Raw genomic sequence first — 27,341 nt, 5'->3', positions numbered from 1 at the left:
GTATGTATATTTAATTTCCATCTTTATAAAGTGTACATGTTTTATGTATGCTCATAAATTTTGATTATTGGAATGAAAATATGTTTAAATAGGTTTTATTTTGGAAATTTAATTTAGATGGTGTGCGTTTATGCGACAGTTAACTTTGCTAAATTTCCTAATTTATACTATTCTTTTAATAAAAACAGACAAGTCAAAGTTGAAGAAGAAAAAATAATGAAAATATGCTAAGTACACACCTAGCCTTAATTATGCATGCTTATGTTTCTGAATACACTACCTGGAGATCCACCTGAAAATCACAAAGTGTATTAGCTAATGCAGAACACAGAAGCTCACCTTTTGAGTAGCGCATGTTATTGGGACCGTACTGCACCTGTGTTCTGTGCTGTGCACTGGCTGCCAGTTCCTGTCTTGCTGAAATTAGATTATAATTAGTACCTTTATAGACAGGTTTCAGAGTAGCAGCTGTGTTAGCCTGTATCCGCAAAAAGAAAAGGAGTACTTGTGGCACCTTAGAGACTAACAAATTTATTTGAGCATGAGCTTTCGTGAGCTACAGCTCACTTCTCACGAAAGCTTATGCTCAAATAAATTTGTTAGTCTCTAAGGTGCCATAAGTCCTCCTTACCTTTATAGAGTTGTAACAGATTGCTTGGAGGGCCACGTGGCCTAGTGTTTTGCATCTGACTTCCAGCCCTTTGTTTCCCTTGTCAAGGTGTGTCAGTCCTTCAGGCAGTGAGGGTAGGAGGAATTGGGCCCTCCCAATCCACTGACCCTGTGTGAGTTGACTCCTGAACAGGGGCACTGCAAGTAGGGAGTCTAAAGCCACTGTCCTGGGCTACTTTCTACCACCGTCCCTTCAGTTTGTGGAATGGCCTCTAGAGTTCAATTTCCGGGGGTGGCTTGCCTCCCATGGCAGCCTCTCATGGATCTTGGGCAGCATCCTGCTGCAGTTCCTGGGCATGTAGCAGAGAATTTTCAGGGACTCAGCTGTATGTATGCACTGGCACCATGTGGTGTGCCTTTTTCTGCACATCCAGAGGTGACTTTTTTTCAAAGCTGTGTGCATATGTAGCTTCAAAATGAGGACTGACGCGCGTATCCCAGTGTCTGGGCATGCACAATTCAAAGATTTTGAAAATTGACTTCAATGCATAAGGCTTCTTGCTCTGTCTCTGCTGTTCCTGGCCCTTGCAGGCCTGAGAAGAAATAAGGTGGTCTTAGCTTTACCTTTTTTCTTTTCTCTGCCAACTGCTCTGGCAAGCCTGAAAATAAATGAAAAATAATAGGCTAGATACAATGCATTTTTACTAAATGAATTTTTACTAATAATCTTCAAACATTAAAAGTGACCTTCAAATTTTTTTAAAATAAGTTAATGCATACCACTTTTTAAAAAACTGGATGACATCTCACATTTCTTAAGACTCTCCTAAGCTCTCTCACCTTAATTGAACCCCCTGTGGACTCATGCATGGATCCATAGGCAAGACAGTATCAATTATCTCAAGAAACTATTGGAACTAGATTGGGCATCAGCTACTATGTTATGAAAGCACCTGGCTCCTAGTGCTGATTTTCTTTGCTCATTCTCCTGATAGACATCTTTCAAAAATTGCAGAGACTCAAGCAGCATGTCAGGCTAAAGGCATATGTATATAGTTGACTGGCTAATTCTAGTTGCCACCCCCACAAGTTATCTGTCTTTACTCCCTCTGCCTGTACTTCAGAGAAAACCATCATAACATTACCACTTTTTCCTTAGCACTCCCTCCCACCTCCCATCACAATAACCCTCTCCTATCTGCTATTTTTCTTTAACCGGAACAGCTAATCTAACAACTGTTAGTGGAGGACAGCTTGCAGGCTGCCTCCATGCTTGCACATGCCCAAGTGTCTTAAGCATATCTAAACAATGTTAAAAATAGGCCGTTCACATCTATAACCAGGTTATGACACTACCTCACCCACTGAATTTTCTCATACATCATTTGATACTCATGCACTGTGTATGATCAACCATTTATTTTGAAAACAATATTCATATGTATCTCCTATTTGTGTCTCTGTATATATCTGCACGACAGGGTTTTCAACAGCACAGGCTTTTGAAAATCTGGCTTCTAGTATCATGGCTGTTATTCTCATTACATGGTAATTAGTTCAATACCACAAGCGATACAGAGCATATGAGTAAATATCTTGCTACTGGTATAAACAATGTAGTGCGCCCAGATAATATGGAAGTCATGTCTTGTAAAGACACATGTAGTAATAATGATTATTAAATCACAGTTGTGTTGTAAAATTTAGCTGCTCCATTCTTTAATAGTATAAGAAAGAGGATAAATCGGTTGGGTAAACCCAAACACAACCTGATTAATTTGTGGAGTATAATTTATTAAGTGCTAAAACAGACTTAGAAATGTGTATATTGAGCTATAAGAGAAGAATTATCACTTTAGCATCCACTGCTCTTTCTCATTAATTTATTTGATCTTTCCCCCAAGGTTTGGAGAAGCAGTTAATGGAAACCTAGTGATTGGTACGTTGGCGTGGCCTTCTCCATGGGTAATTGTAATTGGTTCATTCTTCTCTACATGTGGTGCTGGTCTACAGAGTCTTACTGGTGCACCCCGGCTGTTGCAGGCTATTGCAAGAGATGGCATAATACCATTTCTTCAAGTGAGCTACTTTTTTCAGTGTTTTAAATGCATTTACATTTAAATTGCATTTATATTGTTGACTAAAATATATTTTAATTATTTTTATTCCTGTTACCACTGCAGATCCATGAAAGTGTGATGGTATGTCTATACTGCAATCCAAGGTATAATTGCAGCTAGGGTAGACCTACCTATGCTAGCTTTACTTGTGCGAGCATTGCTAAAAATAGCAGCGTAGATATGGTGGTGCAAGCTTCAGCAATGCGAGTTGGTACTCAGGATTATGAATGGGCTTGTAAAGCCTGCACTGAACTCCATGTCACCTCAACTACACTGCTATTTTTAGCAATGCTAGCACAGGTAAAGCTAATGGAGGTATGTTTACCTGACCTGCAGTCACACCTTGGATTGCAGTATAGACATACCTTGAGCTGAAGCTAGATTTTAATTGCATTTTAAAAAAAAGTAAATCAAGTTGCATTTGCAGAGCACACTCTACCCTTATGTATCTCTGTGCTGTTTTATTGTCTTTATTCTTCAAACAATCAAGTTGTGCACTATGAAACTGAGGCAGAATTGGGCCCACAGAAGTTTTTACGAGTGGAAATGCACAAGCCAGAAAATAACTAGCAACTTAACTTTCAGATTCCAGTTCAGGCACTTTTTATTTGTAAATAGAGTAAATTTGATGTGGACAGGGAACTACATGATACTGTTTTGGAGTCACTTATAGAAAAGGTTGAGAGCAACAATTTAAGTTCTTACTCATTCTGCAAATTATATAAATTAAAGTTATAACAGCTATTTCCCTGCTGTTCTGTCATTAGCTCTGAACTTCAAGGCCTGGTTGTGACTGAGATGAAGATTATGTAGCTTTTCTCTGAATTGGATAGTTTGGCAAGTGTAGAGTGTACAGTCTCCCAGGTATTCTAGTGCCTGGGCAAAACTGGGTGATGCATGAAAAGCCAGACCATCTTAAAGACCTTGCAAAAACAGTAACCTCCCCATTGATGAAGCGGTATAAATCAAGTTATTAAGGTACTGCATATGCTTGGTCTCTTGCTGGGTGCATCTTTGTGCCTACACTTACATATAAAAGCAAAGGACGAAAAATGCCACCATCCAGAAAGACAATGCAAAGACTTTTGTAAGGCAGTATACCTGGAATTAACTGAAAAAGCCTACCTAGAAGTGACAGCTGTTACAACACTCTGTGGGTGCCTGCTAAGGAATAGCGGAGAGTGGCGGCTGCTGGCCAGACACCCAGCTCTGAAGGCAGCTTCGCTGCTGCCAGCAGCAGCGCAGAAGTAAGAGTGGCAGTACATTATACCATGCCAATATTACTTCTGCGCTGCTGCTGGCAGCGGGACTGCCTTCAGATCTGGGTGCAAGGCCAGCAGCTGCGATTCTCCAGCAGGCCAGCCATTGCTTAAATTGTGCTATGGCTTCTCCAGCACCTCATGCATTACAAATTAAGCTCTGCCCCCATTTCCCTCCTTACATGCTACATTCAGTATCCACTGTAGAGTTTCAAATTATGGATAAGTCACTATGCAAGCTTTTAGTCACTGACTACAGTGGAATGAGCAAATAACCCTATAGCAGCACAAGATAGTTCATCATCCCTGCCTCTTAGTCCAGCCAAAATAAATATTAAAAACTATTAAAAAAACCTGTAAATTAAAATTAAAATGAAAACATGGCTGCAGCAGAAGCAAAAATGTTAACTCAGTCATTTTCCTTTTATTCTGACAAATTCTCACTCTTTTGGACAAGACTGGAAAATGACTATTGTTAGGAGGCATAGAAAAATATTCAACAGTGGGTAGATACTTGATTGTTTTGGTTTCTATCTCTTAAGGATAGAATGGGCTGGGCTTGTTCTGAAAGGCAGTGCTGCTTTTTTTCTCATGAGACTTGGCAACGGCTGCTGTTGGCCGGCAGGGAGCTGAGCAGAGACAGGGCCAACCAGCAGCTCCTCCTAATTCCCCACATTATATAACTTGTCCAAGGGGATAGGAGCTGGTGTGAGCTCTAGAGAGGCATCATCTAGTGTATGATGGTGGCGGTAATGGGAGGAGTGGGGGAACAACCTTTGGGAGAGGAATTAGAGTGGGACAAAAAGAAAAGGAGTACTTGTGGCACCTTAGAGACTAACCAATTTATTTGAGCATGAGCTTTCGTGAGCTACAGCTCACTTCATCGGATGCATACCGTGGAAACTGCTGTAGCTCACAAAAGCTCATGCTCAAATAAATTGGTTAGTCTCTAAGGTGCCACAAGTACTCCTTTTCTTTTTGCGAATACAGACTAACACGGCTGTTACTCTGAAACCTGTTAGAGTGGGACAGGCTCAGTTAGGGGAATCTGAGGAGGGGACTGGGGCTGGGAAGAAGTTGTATGAAGAGAAGGGAGTTGGAGAGAGGTGTGGGGAACTTGTGGGTGAGGAGAAGGGAGCTAAGGAAGGAGGGACTTGGTGGAAGGAGCTGAATACTGGGGACACAGAGAGAATAGGGGCCAGGACAGGGAGAGGTGAGAGGTGAATCAAAGAGACAGATGGGGGGGCAAGAGAGAAATGTAATCGTTTTGAGGAGTAAATAGAAAGGGGATATTTGGCAATGAGGGAACAAAGGGTGGGATGACTGCAGAGGTTTCACAGGAGGAGAGAATGGTCTTGAGGAAAGAGGAGACTGCAAACGGAGGGACATGAGAGTTGTCTGCAGGAGGATTAGAGAATTTATAGATTGGGATGGGTTTCAAGGGAGATGTTTAGAGATGATGAAGTGTTTGGAGGTAGAGGGAAGAGAGCATGAAGAATTCACAGTGGTGCAAAGGTGTGAGGGAACATGAGACATTGAAATACGGCAAGAGATGTTTGAGGAAAATTAGGGTCTAGAAAGAGAATGAGAGTTTGAATGAAAGAGATGGAAGATTGAAGGGTCTCTATAGGGAAAAGGAAGGGACGGTTGTGGTATGGAGAATGAGAGTGAGGAGAAACTGGATGTTTAGAAAGAGAACAGGTGGAGGAAACATTGGGGTTTCAATCCTTATGGTGATGTGGAGAGAGGAGAAGGAAACATATACTGCTGTGTGTATTCTTTGGAACCTTGAGAGAAGACTTTGTCCCTGCTACCCCCAACAACTTTATGCGTAAAATTATCTGAGTTGATCTGGCCATGAGCTCTCTCATATCCCATGTCTCAGCAACTGGGCTCCTTCTACTGATTTATGGTAGGGGTCTCTGTAGGTTCCCATGCTCTTTCTTTTGTTTCTGTTTTCTTTTTTTAATGCAGTATCAAGAGACAGGCCTGTGATTAGAAATGTCATGTTGTTTCTCTTCCCCATCCCTGAAATTTTAATTTTGTATTATAAAAAAAAAATAGTTTTCCTACGTCAAGTCTTAACTCATGTAAATTTTCTTATTTAATATATAAGAGAATCTGCTCATGCATGTGCATTTCAAATAACTTTAAAAATGGCTTTAACCAGTTTAAATTTGATGGGCTTTGTTAAAGTTCGTTTCCCTTTAGTATATTTTGAGAACTATATATTGAACAGATTTACTCATTTTACTGTATATTTTAATTGAATTAGGTATTTGGTCATGGAAAAGCAAATGGTGAACCAACCTGGGCATTACTTCTCACTGCTTGTATTTGTGAGATAGGAATTCTCATAGCTTCCCTGGATAGCGTAGCACCAATTCTTTCAATGTAAGTATGCATGTGAAACTTGACATTATTTTTTTAAAAGCTTAATATATTGTTGAAATTGAATAACTTAGTTATCAAGACTTTTTCTTGTCTTTGAAATACTTTTCAGATCATATTGTTAGTAAAGCTCACAGTTAACCTGAAGAGAATCTAGACTGACAAAATATGATAAAAGCCTTAGGCTAATGCTAAATTAAATCAATGCTTAACTGAAGTAGACTTCTATACGTTATTTGATTTAGTACTGCAGACATTCCCATAAAAAAATTAACACTATCTGAAATCAACACAGACCATATTAAATGGACTCAAATCTAGCTAAATGAGAGATTACACAAACTAATTCTGATTATGGAGTTATCATCTAGTGGGGGAATTTCTAGTGAGATCCCACTGGGATCTGTTCTTGTCTTAATGCTATTGAATATTTTTACCAGTGATTTGGAAGAAAATATAAAATCATTGATGGTAAAGTTTGCAGATGCCAGAAAATAGGTGAAATGGTAAATAATGCCGGGGACAAGTCAGTTCTACAGAGCAGGGTGGGTCACATTGGCTAGGTGGGCTCACTTGAACAAAATTTATTTTAGTCCATCTAAATAAAAGATCTTACATCTGGGAACCAAGAATGTAGGTAACATTTATAGAATAGAAGACTGTTTTGACAAGCAGTGACTCTGAAAAGGACTTAAAGGTTATGGTGGATAACCCTATGTGATACAGCTAAGACAGTAAATGCAATACTTTCATAGACTGCTAGGCCAGAAGGGATCACTGTGATCATCCGGTCTAATCTCCTGGACAGCAGAGACCATAGAACTGTCCCAAAATAATTCCTAGCAAGTATCTTTTAGATAAACATTCAATCTAGATTTAAAAATTGCCAGTGATAGAGAATGTACCACAACCCTTGGTGAGTTGTTCCAATTGTTACTCTCACTGTCAAAAGTGTACACCTTATTTCTAATCTAAATTTGTTTAGCTTCAACTTCCAGCCATTGGATCATGTTATATTTTTCTTGGCTAGATTGAAGAGTCCATTATTAAATATTTGTTCCCCATATAATGTGGGTACTTATAAATTGTAATCAAGTTAACCCTTAACCATCTCTTTGCTAAATTAAATAGATTGAACTCCTTGAGACTATCACTTAAAGGCATGTTTTCTAATCTTTTAATCCTTCTCCTGGCTCTTCTCTGAACCCTCTCCAATTTATCAACATCTGCATTGAATTGTGGACACCAGAACTGGACACAATATTCCAGCCAGTGGTCACATGCCAAATGCAGAGATAATATTAACCTCTCTATTGCTGCTCAAGATTCCCCTGTTTATGCATCCCAGGATAGCATTAGTGTTATACTTAGAAGCACATGGAACCTTTTTAAATGGGATAAGTCCCATGGCAATACACCCTTCTTTTATAGTAATAAGTTCCCATACAAGCCTATGGACCTTGCTGTGTCACACTGGAGCTGTCAATCACAAGGTATTCAAGGTTGTTCTTAATTAGCGTTATTTTGAGTTGTTACTAGGAGGATCCACAGCTGTTTCTTTTCTTGTCCCTCTGGCTCAACTTCTTATCTTGTCCCTGCCGTGTATGCCTTTGCTTTAGGGTCATCCATCCCAGTGATTCTGTAATAAAGTTTGTGCCTCTCGACTCCTCCACTCCCCTCTTGACTATTCAGCCCAGCTGTCTCTTCTCAGTTAATCAGTATACCATTCTTCACTCACACACCAAACAGGATATAATGCAATAATTACAGCCATAAAACTTCTATCCTTCTAAGAACAATCATTAGCACAATCAGCAAAGAATAAACTCAGAACAATTTCTTCTTACTAATTCAAAGCTAGCAAAATGGAGGACAATTTACTTGAGACAATTTCTCCCCATTAGACTTTTGGCCTATATTAGCCCTTTTTGACCACAGTGTCACACTGGGAGCTCAAGTTCAGCTGATTATCCACCACAACCCCCAAATCTTTTTCAGAGTCACTGTTTCTCAGGATAGAGTCTCCCATCAAGTAAGAATGGCTTGTATTCTTTATTTCTTGGATAAGTAAGTAAGGAAACATGGTGTAGATGTAGAGAGGTGGTATTACCTTTATATATGGTATAAGTGAGACCTTACTGGTATACTGTGTCCAGTTTTGATGTACACACTTCAGAAATGATGCTGACAATTGGAAATGGTTAAAAGAGCTGTCAATCCATCTATTGTGCTTGTATCATCCTAATTATTGTGGTATCTGAGTGCCTGACAGGGTATAATGTATCTTTCTAGTGTTATAGCTGTGCTAGTCCCAGGACATTAGAGAGGTGAGTGAGGTAATATCTTTTATTGGACCAACTTCTGTTGGTGAAAGAGACAAGCTTTTGAGCTACACAGAGCTCTTCAAACAATAAATCATAGGCTTAGAAGATAGTGATGTAACGTATGTTTAACTCAATAACTCATCCTGAAAACCTTTCATATTTCTTTCAATCAGGTTAGTTTCTCTAGTAATTTACCCACAGTATTGCAATAAGCAGCTGTTTTCCATACTTTTATATTTTAAAATATTGCTAATGTCAGATTACTTTCCTATTTTAAAGGTAATTCCAGTACCTTTGAATAAAATGTAATAAAATGTGGGGTGGTTTTACATTGACAGTAAGCTAGACTAAATCTTACAATATACCAGTGACCATAGCTATTGCATACAAAACTGTCTCTTGCCTTAAAACTTTAGGTATCAGGGGGTAGCCATGTTAGTCTGTATCCACAAAAACAACAAGGAGTCTGGTGGCACCTTAAAGACTGACAGATTTGTTTGGGCAAAAGCTTTCATGGGTAAAAAACTCACTTCTTCAGATGCAGCATGCTTATCCACGAAAACTTATGTCCAAATAAATCTGTTAGTCTTTAAAGTGCCACTGCACTCCTTGTTGTTTCTAAAACTTTAAGTGCATCAGTAGCATTTTTCTTTTTAAATTTTCTCCTATCTGCAGTGATATCTTTAACCAAAAGAATTATGTGTAAACAGTTACAAAAAAATGACTCATCATTGTCTAAGAAGGATGCTTAATTATTTGATCTGAACACTTTATGGGCACAGCTTTCATCTGGTGTTTGTCTATGTTTTAGAGAGGAGAAGGGAAATAAGAAGGGACATGCTAAAAGTGTGTGAAATAATGCAACAGGGAATGTAGACTGGGCATTTTTATTAATCTTTTCTAAAATACAAGGCCAAAGGGACAGTCAGTGAAATTAAAAGGATCTAAATTTAAAAGTAAAAAAAAAGAAATACTTCTTAACAAAACATACCACTTGTGGAACTTAGTCACTACAGTATAACATTCTACAAAGAGATTAGTAAAACTTTAAAAAGGATTAGAGTTTTATATGAATAACAAAAAGATGCCTTAAGTTACAATAGCAAAGATTTTTGATAAAAGTTTTATGAGGGATATAAACCCTGTTTCGTGTTTCAAGGTATAAGCAAAATTCTAGCTGATTGGAGATAGGAAGAAGCTTTCCATGTTGATAGCTCATTCTTTGATTATCTACTGAAGTGTTTATTGCTTCTTCTTCTGAAACATCTGGTACTGACCTATCAGAGACTGGATAGTATATTAGAAGAATCACTGTTCTGATCTGGCTTTGTAATTCCCATGTTCTGATACTAATCTGAACTTTCTGTAAATATATTTATTTATCCCTACTCTCTTGATAGATTTTGTATGTGAGACTGTAGAGTTCATTTCCCAGTTAAAAGATTTGTCTTTCTTTGCAGGTTTTTTCTAATGTGCTATATGTTTGTGAACTTGGCCTGTGCAGTGCAAACTCTTTTATGCACTCCAAACTGGAGACCTCGTTTCAAGTACTACCATTGGTAGGAAATCTTTTTATGTACACTTCTTATTTAGAAGATCCAAATCTAATGGCTTAATTTTGGTTTGTATTTGTTGTTTGCTTTGCATTAATTGGACATTTTCGGTAGTAAAACTGTTTTCAACAATTTATCACAACATTAATACAAGATGAAAAATTACAGTAGAGGAGAGGGTTTGGAAAAATATTTTTTTCCCTGTTGATTTCAGTTAGTTCTAAGTTTGATGCAGATGGGAAGCAAGAGAGAAATAGTTATGAACAAGAACACACATAATGTTAGTTGTAGTTAAAGGCACATAGGGATCTATTTCAGGAATGGGTGAGGTTCTGTGGACTGCAATGTTCAGGAGGTCAGACTAGACAATCACTTCTGACCTTAAAGTCTATGAGTCTATGAACATAACCTCTGTGCAGCCTTAATTCAGCCCCCTTAGTGAATCTATTATCATACAATCTTTAATTACACACTTACATACATAATTACATTTCTACAGGACCCATTGCTCTAGTCCTAAAAAACCCAGTTATCGGAGCACATGATTTTGCCATATAAATGATAGTTATTTTGGACTTAAAGTGGATGCATTGTGTGGAATTCTGAAGTAGTATGCAAATTCCCAGCAAATATCTGTGAAACTCACTGACAACATGCGTGCTTCAACCCCCTCTAGTTCTGGTCGACAAAGAGGATGACAGCCTACTGCTGCTACTACTGCTGTTAGTTACTTCATTAGCTCAAGGGGCAGAGGTCTGTGCTATAGATGTTAAGGTTCCAACTGTGCTGAAGGCTCACGTCAGTGTCAATATTATTTCACGTGATTCAATTTTTTCCCCCGTTTTCTTTTTAAAAAATCTATGAAATCACATACAGAAAACTATGATAAAAATAAAAAGAAAAGGAGTACTTGTGGCACCTTAGAGAAGTAAGCTGTAGCTCACAAAAGCTTATGCTCAAATAAATTTGTTAGTCTCTAAGGTGCCACAAGTACTCCTTTTCTTTTTGCGAATACAGACTAACACGGCTGCTACTCTGAAACCTATGATAAAAATGTTAAGGTTGCAAAGCCAAGTTCTCAAAAGTTAGGAAATGTCAGAATTAAGTTCGCATTTTATAGATGAGGAAACTGAGACATGCAAAATTAGTTGCCCATGGCCATACCTGAGTCAGTGACAGAACCAGGATTAGACAGAAGGCTTATTGACTCCCAACTCTGTGCACTTTCTTCCAAACTACACTCTTGTTACTATCTGTGTTATTGTGTATCTACAATTTCCATTGGCTATAGTTGCAGTCATGAGTGCTCACTGCTTTTGAAAAATCAGGTCCAAGATGTCTGAAGTTGGGCACTCCAAAAAAAAAACAACAACAAAAAAAATGAGAACACAATTAGTATCAACCCATGAAAGCAATGAAGAAATTAGAGCTTCTGTGAAAAAGGTGATAAGAATCTTTTAAATATGGAAAGTGTTAGGCAAGTTAATGATTTAATTAGTGTTGATGTGACACGCAGGAGTGCTACAAAGAGACTTATTTCTTTTTTTAAATTTCCTGTTCCCAATCATCTGATATGGATCAGGATTACCCTGTCATGTGGCGGGGTCATCTCACTGTCCCCAGTGGCACTATTACACATCTTCTCTTTCATTTGAAAAGCAAAAGCAAACATGACATCATAACTGAAAAAAAAGCCTTGCTGCAAACTAATAGAGCCAACATCCTAATTTTTTATAAAATGTAAACAGATTATATGACACCGTACCTTCCCCCTAACCCTTTCAGCCCCCAAAACATCAATCAACTACTAAATTTTAGTACTGCAGCACTGTCACTTGAGCTAAAGGACTGTAGCTGGAAGCATGAAAAGGCTGTTATCCTCTCCTGACCAGCCACTGGAAGAGGACAGACAACATATTGAAAGAGAGTTACATGTGTTGAAGTAGCCTGCTATTACAGACACCATAGCCAAGGACATATATTTGGCAAATTTTCTGAGGGATAGCATTGATAAGTGGTTCAGGCTTGGATGTGCCCTATTTGAGATCATAGAATCATAGACTATCAGGGTTGGAAGGGACCTCAGGAGGTCATCTAGTCCAAACCCCTGCTCAAAGAAGGACCAATCCCCAACTAAATCATCCCAGCCAGGGCTTTGTCAAGCCTAACCTTAAAAATATCTAAGGAAGGAGATTCCACCACCTCCCTAGGTAACACATTCCAGTGTTTCACCACCCTCCTAGTGAAAAAGTTTTTCCTAATATCCAACGTAAACCTCCAGCACTGCAACTTGAGACCATTACTCCTTGTTCTGTCATCAGCTACCACTGAGAACAGTCTAGATCCATCCTCTTTGGAACCTGCTTTCAGGTAGTTGAAAGCAGCTATCAAATCCCCCCTCAGTCTTCTCTTCCGCAGACTAAACAATCCCAGTTCCCTCAGCCTCTCCTCATAAGTCATGTGTTCCAGTCCCCTAATCATTTTTGTTGCTCTCCGCTGGACGCTTTCCAATTTTTCCACATCCTTCTTGTAGTGTTGGACCCAAAACTAGACACAGTACTCCCGATGAGGCCTCACCAATGTCGAATAGAGGGGAATGAGCACGTCCCTCAATCTGCTGGCAATGCCTCTACCTATACATCCCAAAATGCCATTGGCCTTCTTGGCAACAATGGCACACTGTTGACTCATATCCAGCTTCTCTTCCACTGTAACCCCTAGGTCCTTTTCTGTAGAACTGGTGCCGAGCCATTCGGTCCCTAGTCTGTAGCTGTGCATGGGATTCTTCCGTCCTAAGTGCAGGACTCTGCACTTGTCCTTGTTGAACCTCATCAGATTTCTTTTGGTCCAATCCTCTAATTTGTCTAGGGCCCTCTGTATCCTATCCCTACCCTCCAGCGTATCTATCTCTCCTCCCAGTTTCGTGTCATCTGCAAACTTGCTGAGGGTGCAATCCACACCATCCTCCAGATCATTTATGAACATATTGAACAAAACCGGCCCCAGGACCAGCCCTTGGGGCACTCCACTTGATACCGGCTGCCAACTAGACATGGAGCCATTGATCACTAGCCGTTGAGCCCGACAATCTAGCCAACTTTCTATCCACCTTATAGTCCATTCATCCAGCCCATACTTCTTTAACTTGCTGGCAAGAATACTGTGGGAGACCGTGGCAAAAGCTTTGCTAAAGTCAAGGAACACCACGTCCACCACTTTCCCCTCATCCACAGAGCCAGTTATCTCGTCATAGAAGGCAATTAGATTAGTCAGGCATGACTTGCCCTTGGTGAATCCATGCTGACTGTTCCTGATCACTTTCCTCTCCTCTAAGTGCTTCAGAATTGATTCCTTGAGGACCTGCTCCATGAATTTCCCAGGGACTGAGGTAAGGCTGACTGGCCTGTAGTTCCCGGGATCCGCCTTCTTCCCTTTTTTAAAGATAGGCACTACATTAGCCTTTTTCCACTCATCCGGGACTTCCCCAGTTCGCCATGAGTTTTCAAAGACAATGTCCAATGGCTCTGCAATCACAACCGCCAACTCCTTTAGCACTCTTGGATGCAGCGCATCCGGCCCCTTGGACTTGTGCTCGTCCAGCTTTTCTAAATAGTCCCAAACCACTTCTTTCTCCACAGAGGGCTGGTCACCTCCTCCCCATGCTGTGCTGCCCAGTGCAGCAGTCTGGGAGCTGACCTTGCTCGTGAAGACAGAGGCAAAAAAAAAGAGATCTGGATTCCCAACTTGTGATCAGTAATAAGTTCTATGAAGTTCACAGAACTGTTAACACCAGGTTGTAGTATTGAGTCTACAACTAAGGGTGAAATTTTGGTCCCACTGAAGTCAATGGGAATATGATTCCAGGATTTTCCCTTGGTTCAAGCATCATGCATTTTCCCTTAGGCCAAAGGGTATTTTAATTGGGAGGAAATATAATATTTATTTTATCTATGTCTTGTCTGGAGTCTCAGCTCTTTGTGTGAACTGCTGAAGTGAAATGCCCTGAGATGGTTGCCTAGAGTGTTAATAGAATTTTGGGGATGTTTGGCAACAAACCAAAAACAGGCTGTGCCTTGTGAAAAACAGATAGGAAGTTGGAATTTTTGACACCTTGTAACTTGGCCAAATCTAAAGAGATTTTCTTGAAGCCAACAAAAGGCATCTTGTTGACTCCAGGACAATCCACTTGCCAAATTTCAAAGGCTTGCTGCGAGTATAAGAGCTCTGCAAAAAGAGTGTGTAAGAATTTTTAATAAAGGAATATAGTATACAGCCCAAATCTGTCATTGCTGGTACTCATCAGATAATCTTTTGTTTATAAACCTCATCCCATTTCTGCCTGGTGTGATTTAAACAAAAACCACAAACCTCTGCATGTTTATTTAATGACCAATTCTTATTTGTATATTTGTTCTTTTAAAACCTTTTGTCTGCTTATATTTTATTTTTTAAATGTCTGCCTTTTTGTTTTTCAACTTTGATATTTTTTTTACCATTTTAAGTCCCAATCTGTCTTTTTTTAACCTTTATATAAAAAAGGTTTCTTAGTCTCTTACCACAACAGATACTTATCATACACCAGTTTTTATTAGCACATGACATACTTAAGTCACCATATCAGTAGATATATCATACTTCATTGACTGAATTTAACAAGAATATTGTTAATATTGGCTGTTTTTACATGGATTTATATAGATAATATAAATAATGAAGAATATTTTTTGAAGTTTAAAATAGACTTGAAAGTTATAGATGTTAAATAACGTTAAGACCTGTTTAAAACTTGAAGAGAGTTGTAGGCACAAGTAGAGAAATTCAGAATTGAACATTGAAGGCATATATTGAATATTGTATTCAGTTTTCAGCATTTTCAGAATGATTATTAAAATTGTTGACAATGCATTTAAATTATGAAATAGCCTTTTTTGTTAGAGAGGTCTTTCTGGGAGTTAGTTTAATGGAAGAATTGACTTTGTAGTACATTTGCAGGCATGTTATAAATTCAAAAATGTGCTTCTTTTTAGGGCTCTTTCATTCCTGGGGATGAGTTTATGTTTTGCCTTGATGTTCATTTGCTCTTGGTACTATGCTTTGATTGCCATGCTAATTGCAGGATGTATTTACAAGTACATAGAATATAGAGGGTAAGAGGATGTATTTTATTCATTTGTTATATTTAATTAATTTTTATTGGGGAATTAATACCAGGAAAATATGAAATGTTACACTTGAATGTTAATGTCAAGTAGCAAGCTTTAAAAAGTGACATGGTCTTGAAGCCCTAAAATTCCAGCTGTTCTGCAGGAAATTTCAAGGAAAATGACATATGTGCGTATGTATGAAAAAGGCACTCCTTTCTGCAAGGCAGATGGAATGTCAAAGTACCAAGACGCTCTGTGTCTGTTTATACAAACACATAATGCACAGAAAAGCCAGAAAATTATTTGACACCTGGGAAAATGTCTTGCCGAGAGAGACTTGAGTTCATTTTTAGCTTATCAAAAAGATCAAGAAGTGACTTAATTAGGGTGTATATATACCCTTATGCAGAAAAAAACAGGTATTAAAGGCATAAAAAGAGCCAATGTCTCGAACCTGAAGACAGATAAATTCAAATTTTTTAATTAGGCACAAGTTTTTAACTGTGAGAGTAATTAAATATTGAAACTACCATGGGACATGGTGGAACAATTGATTGTCATTCTCTTTATAACAGCCCTTAACGTATTTGACGACTGTTATCAGATCCATTCATAGTCTTCTTCTTTTGAGACTAAACATGCCCTGTTTTTTAAACTTTTTCTCATATGTCAGTTTTTCTAAACCTTTTATTATTTTTGTTGCTCTCCTCTGGACTCTCCCCAATTTATCCACAGCTTGCATAGACATACCCATGCTAGTTCTGTTCCAGCTTGCAGAACTAACTTGGGTGTGTCTATTTGAGTTTGGTATCTCACGACCAGCTCCAATTGTAGATGAAATTTAGATGAAAAATCTTTTGTTTTGTATTCTTTTTCTTGCTGATCTTCAGTGAAGTATGCTGTTTGGTCAAACAAAAAATATACAGATGACTAGGCACCATTGACTAGGCACCATTGGAGACAAAGAAGCTTGTAAATTGTCTTGCATTAATGTAAATTTTGGAAATAATGAGATGAACATAACATTCATGATCACATGTGTATTATGTGATATCTGGAAAATATTTTGTGCTACTCAAAATCTGGTTATTAATGGAGTAACTCTGATATCCAGTTAGTCTGTGAATAAAAATTAATCAAAAGTGTGCATTCTTGTGCATAGAGAGTCCTGTAATCTAGAAATCATGACTGATGGATTGACCAAGACCATAGAGGCAGTTGATATGTTCAGTTTTTGGTGCCAGAACTTTTTCCCCCTTCACTGTTACATCTGCTCAGCAAGTGCATCACAATTTTTTTTGCTGCCTCTGTAAATAGCTGTTCTGAGCTCTCCAGGCCTCAGACTTTGGGCTGTGAGGGCAGTCTTTCCTTTTTTTCCCTGTTCTTCCTCTACTTCCTTATCCTTAATATTAACATGGCACCCATTAAATGGATTTAAAAACTAGCTGATAGTTCTCAAAATGTAATTGTAAACAGGAAATAATCATTAAATGGGTATGTTTCTATGGAAATGCCTCAGGGATTGATTCTTGGCCCTATGCTATTTATCAATCACCTGGAGGATAACATAAAATCATCACTGATAAAGTTTGCGTATGACACAAAGATCATATGACTCATAAACAGTGAAGAGGACAGGTCACTGATTCAGAATGATCTGAATTGCTTGGTAAACTGGCCTCAAGGAAAAAATATGCATTTTAATGATAAATGTAAATACACACATTTAAGAACAAAGAAGGTATACAGAATGAAGCAGCGACTCTGAAAAAGTTTTGGGGGTTATGGTGGATAATCAGCTAACCGCATGCTCCCGGTGTGATGCTGTTGCCAAAAGGGCTAGACCCTTGAATTCATAAACAGGGTACTATCAAGTAGTAGTAGAGAGGTTATTTTACTTCTGTATTTTGCACTAGTGCAAACACTACTGGAATACTGTGTCTGGTTCTGGTGCCAACAATTCAAGAAGGATGTGAAAGAATTGGAGAGAGTTCAGAGAAGACCTATGAGAATGATTAAAGGATTAGAAAACATATCTTACGGGGATAGATGCAAGGAGCTCAATCCATTTAGTTTAACAAAGAGAAGGTTTAGGGGTGACTTAATTACAGTCTATAAATACCTACATGGAGAACAAATAGTTGTTAGTGGGCTCTTCAGTCTAGCCGAGAAAGGTACAACAGAATCCAATGGCTGGAAGTTGAAGCTAGACAAATTCAGACTGGAAATAAGGTGTAAATTTTTAGTAGTCAGAGTAATTAATCATTGGAACAATTTACCAAGGGTTGTAGTGGATTCCCCATCACTGACACTTTTAAAATCAGGATTGTATGGTTTTTCTAAAAGATTTGCTCTAGGAATTACTTTCAGAAAGTTCTATGGCCTGTGTTGTACAGAAGGTCAGACTAGATGATCACAGTGGTCCCTTCTGGGCTTGGAATCTATGAATCTATAGCAGGGGTTGGCAACCTTTCAGAAGTGGTGTGCCGAGTCTTCATTTATTCACTCTAATTTAAGGTTTCGCATGCCAGTAATACATTTTAATGTTTTTAGAAGGTCTCTTTCTATAAGTCTTTAATATATAACTAAACTATTGTATGTAAAGTAAATAAGGTTTTTAAAATGTTTAAGAAGCTTCATTTAAAATTAAATTAAAATGTAGAGCCCCCCAGACTGGTGGCCAGGCCCCGGGCACTGTGAGTGCCACTGAAAATCAGCTTCCGTGCCACCTTTGGCACGCATGCCATAGGTTGCCTACCCCTGATATATAGGAATCTATGAAGGATAAATTTAAGCAATCTTGCCTGAACTTGTGAACTCAGACAGGAAGAGTGGTTCCCCACATCTTGCAGATCCCATGTGTAACGTGTCCTTGACTACATTAATGTACCTGGTGGACATATTTGGGAAAATGAATGCACTGAAACTAATACTTCAAGGTAGGAATACAAATATACTAGTTATGAAAGAGAAAACTGGGGGAACTGATAAAATAACTTTGTCATTGGAGTTGCCACATTGAAAAGGGAAAGGAGTACTTGTGGCACCTTAGAGACTAACCAATTTATTTGAGCATAAGCTTTTGTGAGCTACAGCTCACTTCATTGGATGCATACTGTGGAAAGTATAGAAGATCTTTTTATACACACAAACCATGAAAAAATGAGTGTTTACCACTACAAAAGGTTTTCTCTCCCCCCACCCACTCTCCTGCTGGTAATAGCTTATCTAAAGTGATCACTCTCCTTACAGTGTGTATGATAATCAAGCTGGGCCATTTCCAGTACAAATCAGGGTTTTCTCCCCACCCCCCCACAAACCCACTCTTCTGTTGGTAATAGCTTATCTAAAGTGATCACTCTCCTTACAATGTGTATGATAATCAAGGTGGGCAATCTCCAGCACAAATCCAGGGTTTAACAAGAACGTCTGGGGGCAGGGAGGGGGAGGAAAAAACAAGGGGAAATAGGTTACCTTGCATACCTCTTCCCCCCCCCCCCAAGGTTCTTGTTAAACCCTGGATTTGTGCTGGAGATGGCCCACCTTGATTTATCATACACATTGTAAGGAGAGTGATCACTTTAGATAAGCTATTACCAACAGGAGAGTGGGGTTGTGGCGGGAGAGAAAACCTTTTGTAGTGGTAAACACTCATTTTTTCATGGTTTGTGTGTATAAGAAGATCTTCTGTACTTTCCACAGTATGCATCCAATGAAGTGAACTGTAGCTCACAAAAGTTTATGCTCAAATAAATTGGTTAGTCTCTAAGGTGCCACAAGTACTCCTTTTCTTTTTGCAAATACAGACTAACACGGCTGTTACATTGAAAAGGGAGTTACTGAGATGCCTACAAGGTAATCCAGCTAATGCAGGTAACAATAGCAGTGAATTTAGCACAGTGCAGGCTTCAAAATGGGATAGCAAGCTGAGCATGCATCCAGCATCTGTACCTGGCTTATACTACTCAGACTGAAGCCCATGCTGCACTGACTTCACTGTTATTGTTTCCTGTGTGAGCTGGATTCAGCCTAGCTTAGGGAGGCTAGTCCATGCTGTGTAGACTACCCTTAGACATGTCTAACAAACTAGAGCTGGTTGGAGAGATAAGGTGGGTGAGGTAATACCTTTGATTGGACCAAAGTGGATCAAAGGTGGAGCTCTGATGGAATCCTGCCTGTCAGCTTGCTGGGTTGCTAAGGAGTCTGGGTCTTCTGAGACTTGTGGCTCCAGGGCAGACAGCCATGCCAGGATGTCCAGGCTCCATGCCATGAGCCTGGAAGTCCTAGGTGCCCTGGCTCTGCAGCAGGGAGCATGGAAGCCTGGACATTTTGGAAAGCGCTTCCAGGGTCTACAGCTCCAGGGCAGTGGTGCCATATGGACTGCCTTGGGCCAGGGAGACACCCTTCCAGGGCTTCCAGATTCCCACTAGCTGACCGAAGTGTCAGGAAGCCCTGGGTCCCCAGACAAGGGCAATCTGCATGATAGGGCTGCTTCAGAGCCACAGAAGCTTCCGAATGCTAATAGCAGTGATGAAGCCAACAAGAACATTAATTTCTGACAGCAGCTGTCAGGGTTGGGGCGCAAATTTTGTTTCAGAAACACCTTATGTTGGTGTTGCTAAAATGATTTTTTTGGGGATATTTCTGGTTCTTGGAAAAGTTTAAATAAAATAAGCATGATTTTATTCTGATTTGGAACAAAACCAAATTTCATAAAACGAGAAATTTCCTGCAAGTGGAAATCCCATGTTTTGGCCAGTTCTATATTAGACCACCCATGCATTTTGTCTAGCATATTATTTATCTTTAACCTCTTAAAAAGCAGTCATAGTACTCTGAGAAGAATAAAAATATCTGGAGCTTACTGATGCCAAAATAAGAAAAGAACGAGGAACAGTTTTATATGCTAAAACAAATTCCCTGCAGCAGAAAAATTCACAGTATAGCTCAAATTCTGCAATGAATTCCTCACAATTGGGGCCAAACTAATTTCTGGCTAGGGTGACCAGATAGCAAGTATGAAAAATCTGTACACTTTTTTTCAGAGGTTGGGGGGTACAGCTGCATATATAAGACAAAGCCCCTAATATCGGGAGGCCCCAATAATATCGGGACATCTGGTCCCTATTTCTGGTTCTCTCAGTTCTGATATAACAGTAGATAGGAGAGGTATAGAATGAATGAGAATGGATGAATGACCATGAAGTGATCATAGCATTTCAATAATCAGTGGAGCTCATAGCTTCCCACAGGTTATAGGCACCAGGTAATGAGGTTATTCATAGGTTAGTCTCCAGAAACATCAGTAACAGTTTTGATTAAGAAAAGGAGTACTTGTGGCCCCTTAAGTGATTGAGAGTTTTTGGTTCCTATTCATTCCTTTTGCTAAGGAAAATCCTTGCAAAAAAGGCATCTCGTCAGATTGTATATTGAGTTCTTTAACCAATCAAGTCTCACATTCATAGATCCATAGATTCCAAAGCCACAAGGAACTAATATGATCATTGTCTGACCTCCTATATCACACAAGCCATAGAACTTCCCCAAAATTATTTGTACAGCATATCTTTTAGAATAACATTCAATCTTGATTTAAAAATTGTCAGTGATGGAGGATCCACTGCTTACTTACTCTGCTTCCACTATTTACTTACTCTCACTATTAAAAATGTGTGCCTTATTTCCAGTCTACATTTGTCTAGCTTCAACTTCCAACCATTGGATCACGTTGTATATTTCTCTGCTAGATTGCAGAGACCATTATTAAATATTTGTTCCCCATGTAAGTATTTACAGACTGTCATCAAGTCACACATTAACCTTCTCTTTGTTAAGCTAAATAGATTGAGCTTCTTGAGTCTATCCCTATCAGGCATGTTTTCTAACCCTTTAATCATCCTCATAGCTCTTCTCTGAACTCTCTTAAATTTATCAACATCCTTGAATTGCGAACACCAAAACTGGACAGAGTATTCTAGCAGTGATTATACCAATGCCAAATACAGAGGTAAAATAACCTCCCTATGCCTATTTGAGATTCCCCTGTTTATGCATCCAAGATTTGCATTAGCCCTTTTGGCCACAGGGAGTTTGTACAATTTTTTTTCTGAGTCACTGCTTTCCAGAATAGGGTCCCCCATCACGTAACTATGGCCTACATTCTTTGTTCCTAGGTATATACATTTACATTTAGTCATATTAAAACCCATATTGTTTATTTGGGCCCAGCCTAGTGGTCCAGATTGCTCTGTATCAGGGTATGTCGACATAGTGCGTGGAATCGAGCCTCCCAGCCTGGGTCAGCAGACTCAGGCTCATGGGGCTCATGCTACCACACTAAAAATATCTCTGCAAGCAACTCTTTGAACTTGCGTCTTGGGCGGGAGCTTGGGATCTGAAGCCCCTCCCCCTTCTCTAGGTTTTAGAGCCTGAGTTCTAGCCCACGCTGCAGCATTTACACAACTATTTTTAGTGTGGTAGCACAAGCACAACTCTGTCAAAAAAGAGTGGGAGGCTTGCTGCCGCGGGCTGTGTAGATGTATTTTCAGTGACCTGTCCTCTTCATTATTTACATGGGGAGCAAAGGCTCCATTGCCAGTTCTGTAGTGAGAGGAATGATTTTTTTGTAGTGAAAGGAATGGTCTTTTGCCAGTGCTCAAATAGCTAACATTTTTATTTAATTTTCCCACCTAAAATATGATTATTGGATTTAGTTTGTTAAATCCTTAGGTTATGGGAGTAACTGGACCAATTTTATGAGGCGAATTGTGAGTAACACTGTACAATCCTTCATATAGGATGTCTTTTTTGGATGTGTTCTGTCAGCTAAACAAGTCATTTCATTATTAAGAGACTGTTTTATATTGCATTAGAAAATGTACTCTGTTAATGCAATCCCTTTTTCTATACCTTGAAGAGCTGAAAAAGAGTGGGGTGATGGAATCAGGGGGTTATCCTTGAATGCAGCTCGCTATGCTTTACTTCGGGTTGAACATGGTCCTCCTCACACGAAAAACTGGAGGTAAGAATCCATGAAGTCCCCCTATTTTAAATACGAATAATTTTAGAAGTAGGAATATTGCTGATGATGAAACACTGTGTAGATTTCAGTAATCTTAAAACTAGTGCAGGATTCATAGAGAGATATTATGTTTATAAAACAACTAAACTAATAGCCAAAGTTCACTGAAATTAGAATTGGAGTTTGCACATTGCAGTGTGTAACAAGCCATGCTCCGTTCCCACCCTGTCATGCCTAGAAATGTCTGACTCTCCAGTGAGTGGCACCTCCACATTATTTTATTCCTGCCACCAACCCCAATACAATCTTGTGCAGCCAAATACGCAGAGTAGTTTCTTGCCTGTCCCTCAGGGCCAGAGAGGAACAGTGATATCTCTCCCATGCATACTGTGCTCAACTAACCAAATTTTTTCTCCCTCACTTCCTTTCTGTGTCTTCTTTTATAGTTTCATCTGACAGCTAAGTGGCTCATCAGCCTCCCAGACTGGTCAGCCAATTAGCTGCAGATTCCACAATCAGTCTTCTCCAGGGGAACTAATCAGTGCTTAAGTGATCACAGGGCTGGGTACTTGTTAGCCTCCTGTACTCTGTCACACAGTTATTTTTAGTAATTTCTTAATTTATTTTACTTAATAAAATTTCAACTAAATCCAAGTTGATTATAAGTGGCTCCACTACACTTATTTAACATGAGGTTTTATTTTTCTTAATGTTAATGGCCGTTTCTAAAATCCATGTTTTATTATATTTATTATAATGGCACTTCTTGATAATTAGACTTTGGAAATGACAAGTGGGATAAAAGGCCTGATTATTTCACATTAATTAGACAGTTTTTAATGTTAGAATATTAACCTCTGAGTGCAATATTTCTGGGAACGTCCTGATATAGTCTGATGTTGTACTGGTGTAACTGAAGGTAGAATTTGATCTTGCCATTAGAATTTAATTAACAATTATGCTGATATTGAAGAAAGAAGTAGAACCCTATACTCTCTCATAGCTATTTTGGATTTATAGCAATGACAAATGTCAGAAAAATAATTTTGTCAATTAAGTAAGCAGATTTGACTCTGAAACAAGAAGGTTGCTGAATAAGTAAGCAGATTTGACTCTGAAACAAGAAGATTGCTGAATAATTAACAATCTGCCATTTTTAAGAGTAAAGTTACAACAGAAGGTCAGCAGAGAGTGCTATATATCTCTATAGATAATCTACATTATCAGTTCTCTGTCAAAGTTTGATGACCTAAAATTTGTCTGGGCTTCTTTGCTTGATAGTTTATCTTGTTTGCAATTGAACACTAGATCATTTGATTATTAATGATTCTGTTATAATTTTAATTTTCTAGTTGTCTTTCTTTCTTTTTTTTTTTTTTTTGAATACTGCAGACCTCAAGTCTTGGTTTTGTTGAATTTGGACTCGGAACAGGTGGTTAAACACCCTAGATTGCTTTCTTTCACCTCTCAGTTGAAGGCTGGTAAAGGATTGACTATTGTGGGCTCTGTACTACAGGGAATCTACTTGGACAAATACATAGAAGCTCAAAAAGCTGAAGAGGTATGCAAAAGGCAACTTGCAAATACTTACAGGTTCTGTTTAGATTCAAGTTTCAATGAAATGGTGCCAGGATTTTCTGAAGAATTAGCATTTTGCATCAATATGGGCTGCTGTAAAGCATTTAAGCAAGGTTAAGTTTTGACTCAAAAAATTTAATGCTTTTATATACTAAAATGAGCTTAGTGATTGGAATCAAATTATGAAAATTCTTTATAAAATTTAGAAGGATATTATTATATCTAGCTATTATTCTGCTAGTTTTCTTAGGATAAATCCAAAGTAGGATCAGGAGGGCTCAGTGGTCTCCCATATGGAGTGGTAAAACACATTCACATAGTGGTTCATATAGAGTGGCTGACTCTAAAAAATGTATTTATTTCAGTGATCACCTTTAAAAACTGGATAATGTTATTGCAATACTACCTCCGCTTTAGCATAGGGAATGCCTTGAAAATTCCTTGCTAATATTTAATTAAAAAAGCAATTTAAAAGGTTTTGAAGATGCTTTCATGAGCTTGTCTACACTGTGCATTGGTGTGCACCAGGTAGGATGTAAATTCTAGTGCGCATCAACATGTCTCTAACTGGCTGTGTCGACCCTACTGGTACACACTAAAAGTTGCCTAGTGCACACTGATGTCCTGTTTTATACACTTCTACAAGAGTGCACAGAAGGGAATTTCTAGTATGCACCAGCAGGTCTATGCAGCCAGTTAGTGAGAGACATGCTGTTGCATGCTAGACTGTACACCCCAGCTGGTGAACACTACCTTACTATGTAGACAAGCCCCTGTATCTTAGTGTGATACTGACTTTATCACAATTACTACTTTCCTATTCCTACATGAAGTATTGTGGTGAGCTGATATCACACTGTTTAGTGTTAACCACTGTAGGAGAGTTGTAAGTCAGATTACCTTTTACTATGCCATTCAAATATTGCTCTACGAAAAATATGAATGTATCTTATTTGGCCATGGAACAGTCCTAATATTTTACTTGGTTAAAACATACAGCTGAAATTAAACTCTTTATATAACAGTTTTTAAAATGCCTTTTTTACAAAATGAAGAAAACTGACTAATCTGGTAGATCTTTGAAGTGACCAGGTCTTCATTCCTTAGGTCATTATAATCTTCCTAATGTAATAGGAAGTGATATTGTCATGGCCCTCCCACTTTTCACCACGAGACCCCACCCCCTTCCCATCCTCTTCCCCCCCAAGCTCCCATCTCCCTAGTAGGCCAGCAGCTGATGAAGCCCAGCCGGGGAGCCCGGGCAGTTGTGGTCCGCATTGGCTCCCCACAGCTGCCGCATGGCTCTTATCCCAACCCGGCTCCAGCTGTGGGGTGGGGCCTTGGAACCACAGCCCAGCCATAGTAAGAACCATGTGGGCAGTTGTGGGGAGCTGGAGTGGACCATCCATCTTCCTGCAGTGCAAGGGGCCCAAGAGCAGCCTGGAGGATTTGCACTGTCTCCCCACAGCTGCCCGTGCAGCTCTTACTATGGCCGGGCTGTGGCTCCAGGCCCCACCCCTTGGCCGGAGCCAGGTCAGGATAAGAGCTGCACGGGCAGCTGTGGGGAGCTGGGTCCCTCCACCTGCCCTGGCAAGGGGCCCAGGGGGCAGGGACATGGGCAGGGGGCTGCTTCGGCCGACCCTGACCCCAAGTGGGGCAAGGCCAGGCTCCCTAGCCCCACTCCGGCTTCTGGCTTGGCCAGGGGCGGGGCCTCCGGGGGCAAGGAGGGGCACTAGGGGAAGGGGCAGCATCTTGGAGAAAGAGGATAGCCAGGAGTATTGTTTGTAGCATTTTGATTGTGGGATGGCATTTACAGTTTCTTGGATGACTGTGCTTATGGCAGTCCAGGCTAATACTGTGTCATCCAGGAGCATGCCAAGTGCATAGAATTTATTTTTCACTGTGACAGAGTACTTGTTAGCAAGTGCTGAGTCTTCACAGATGCATTGTGCCTTATGTATCATAACAGGCATGCTCTTATGTTGAAACCAGGGAGTAATTGCCATTTTAGCAACAAGGAGATGATGGTCATTATTTGCCAGGGGTTCTGCACCTCTGTAGACCCACTATGCCCTTATTATACCCTAATTCCGGACCAAGTTATGGTCCAGCTCCTTCCTCATCCAGCCATTGTTAGACAGCCAGGATCCCAAGTACCTGAACCAACTGCTGGTGATGACAATATTGTGAGAAGAGCAAAAGGAGAGTAATCGTCTAGAGTTATCATTTATAGTTCCCGAGCAAAATGGCCCAAGAAAAATTTTGAAGACATTTCTGGGGCAACTTGGTGAGAAGTTCATATCTCTGAGTATAATAAATTTGTCATGCAAAGGAATGGATTGTGTCACTGCTGCTAGTTGCTGATAGAATTCATCTTTATTAACATCTGTAGTTTCCTCGGTGGGAGTGTAGGCTACAATGATGGACAGCTGCCCATGGTGAAGCCTCAACCTGGCATATGGCGGTCAATCAGAAATAGAGTGCTACATTGTGTAATATCTCTCCCTGAAAAATGACTGCTTCTTTCAGAATGAATGATAATGGGAAAAGTTGTACCTCAGGGTTTGAATATCCCTGCTGTATTGTAGCTTCATGTAGGGTCCTATTTGTAGACCCATGTTAATGTATCACTAATTTAATTGAATAATAAAGGCATAAATAATTTCCATGAGGTTGGCATATAAAAGAAAAGGTTGCAGCCTTCTTGCCAGGTACAAGCAGAAAAAGCACTCTTGGTAGTGGATGCTACCTGGACTTCCATGAGCAACCAAGAATTTAACATGATCCCCCTGGTTATAAACTTAATAAACAGCAAGTACTCTGTCCTTTAACTGATATAGCTGATCTCTACCAGTTCTTCCAGTTGGTTTCCTTTTCCTGCAGTAGAACCTCAAAGTTATGAACACCTTGGGAATGCAGGTTGTTCATGATTCTGAAATCTTTTTAACTCTGAATAAAATGTTGTGGTTGTTCTTTCAAAAGTTTACAACTGATCATTGATCTAATACAGCTTTGAAGCAGAAGAAAAATGCTGCTTTTAACCATCTTAATTCAAATGAAACAAGCACAGAAACAGTTTCCTTACCTTGTCAAATCTTTTTTAACTTTCCCTTTATTTTTAGTAGTTTACATTTAACACAGTACTGTACTGTGTTCGGTTTATTTATTTTTTGTTTCTGTTGCTGCCTGATTGCATACTTCTGGCTCCAAATGAGGTGTGAGGTTGACTGGCCAGTTAGTAACTAAGGTTCTACTGTATTTGTATTACATTTGATTTTATCTAAGTTCAGTTTGTTAGCTAATTCTCATCCCTGGTCCCAGTTTCGGCTAGAATTATAAAAT

The 27,341-nt window shown here is 39.4% G+C and overlaps 1 protein-coding gene across 1 annotated transcript in view; it reads left to right on the top strand.

The window, feature by feature from the left end:
- Positions 1 to 27,341, top strand: part of SLC12A7 (solute carrier family 12 member 7) — a 315,751-nt gene that overhangs the window by 224,444 nt on the left and 63,966 nt on the right. Inside the window, exons 12-17 of the mRNA XM_077809176.1 lie at positions 2,514 to 2,688; positions 6,264 to 6,382; positions 10,164 to 10,262; positions 15,284 to 15,403; positions 22,317 to 22,421; positions 23,814 to 23,982. Of these exons, the coding sequence (XP_077665302.1) occupies positions 2,514 to 2,688; positions 6,264 to 6,382; positions 10,164 to 10,262; positions 15,284 to 15,403; positions 22,317 to 22,421; positions 23,814 to 23,982 (787 nt within the window). The remainder of the gene's footprint in view (positions 1 to 2,513; positions 2,689 to 6,263; positions 6,383 to 10,163; positions 10,263 to 15,283; positions 15,404 to 22,316; positions 22,422 to 23,813; positions 23,983 to 27,341) is intronic.

Source organism: Eretmochelys imbricata, chromosome 2, assembly GCF_965152235.1.
Source record: "Eretmochelys imbricata isolate rEreImb1 chromosome 2, rEreImb1.hap1, whole genome shotgun sequence".
Taxonomy (NCBI): domain Eukaryota; kingdom Metazoa; phylum Chordata; order Testudines; family Cheloniidae; genus Eretmochelys; species Eretmochelys imbricata.
The sequence above is the reverse complement of the archived record's forward strand: the minus strand, read 5'-3'. Positions and strand labels throughout refer to the sequence as shown.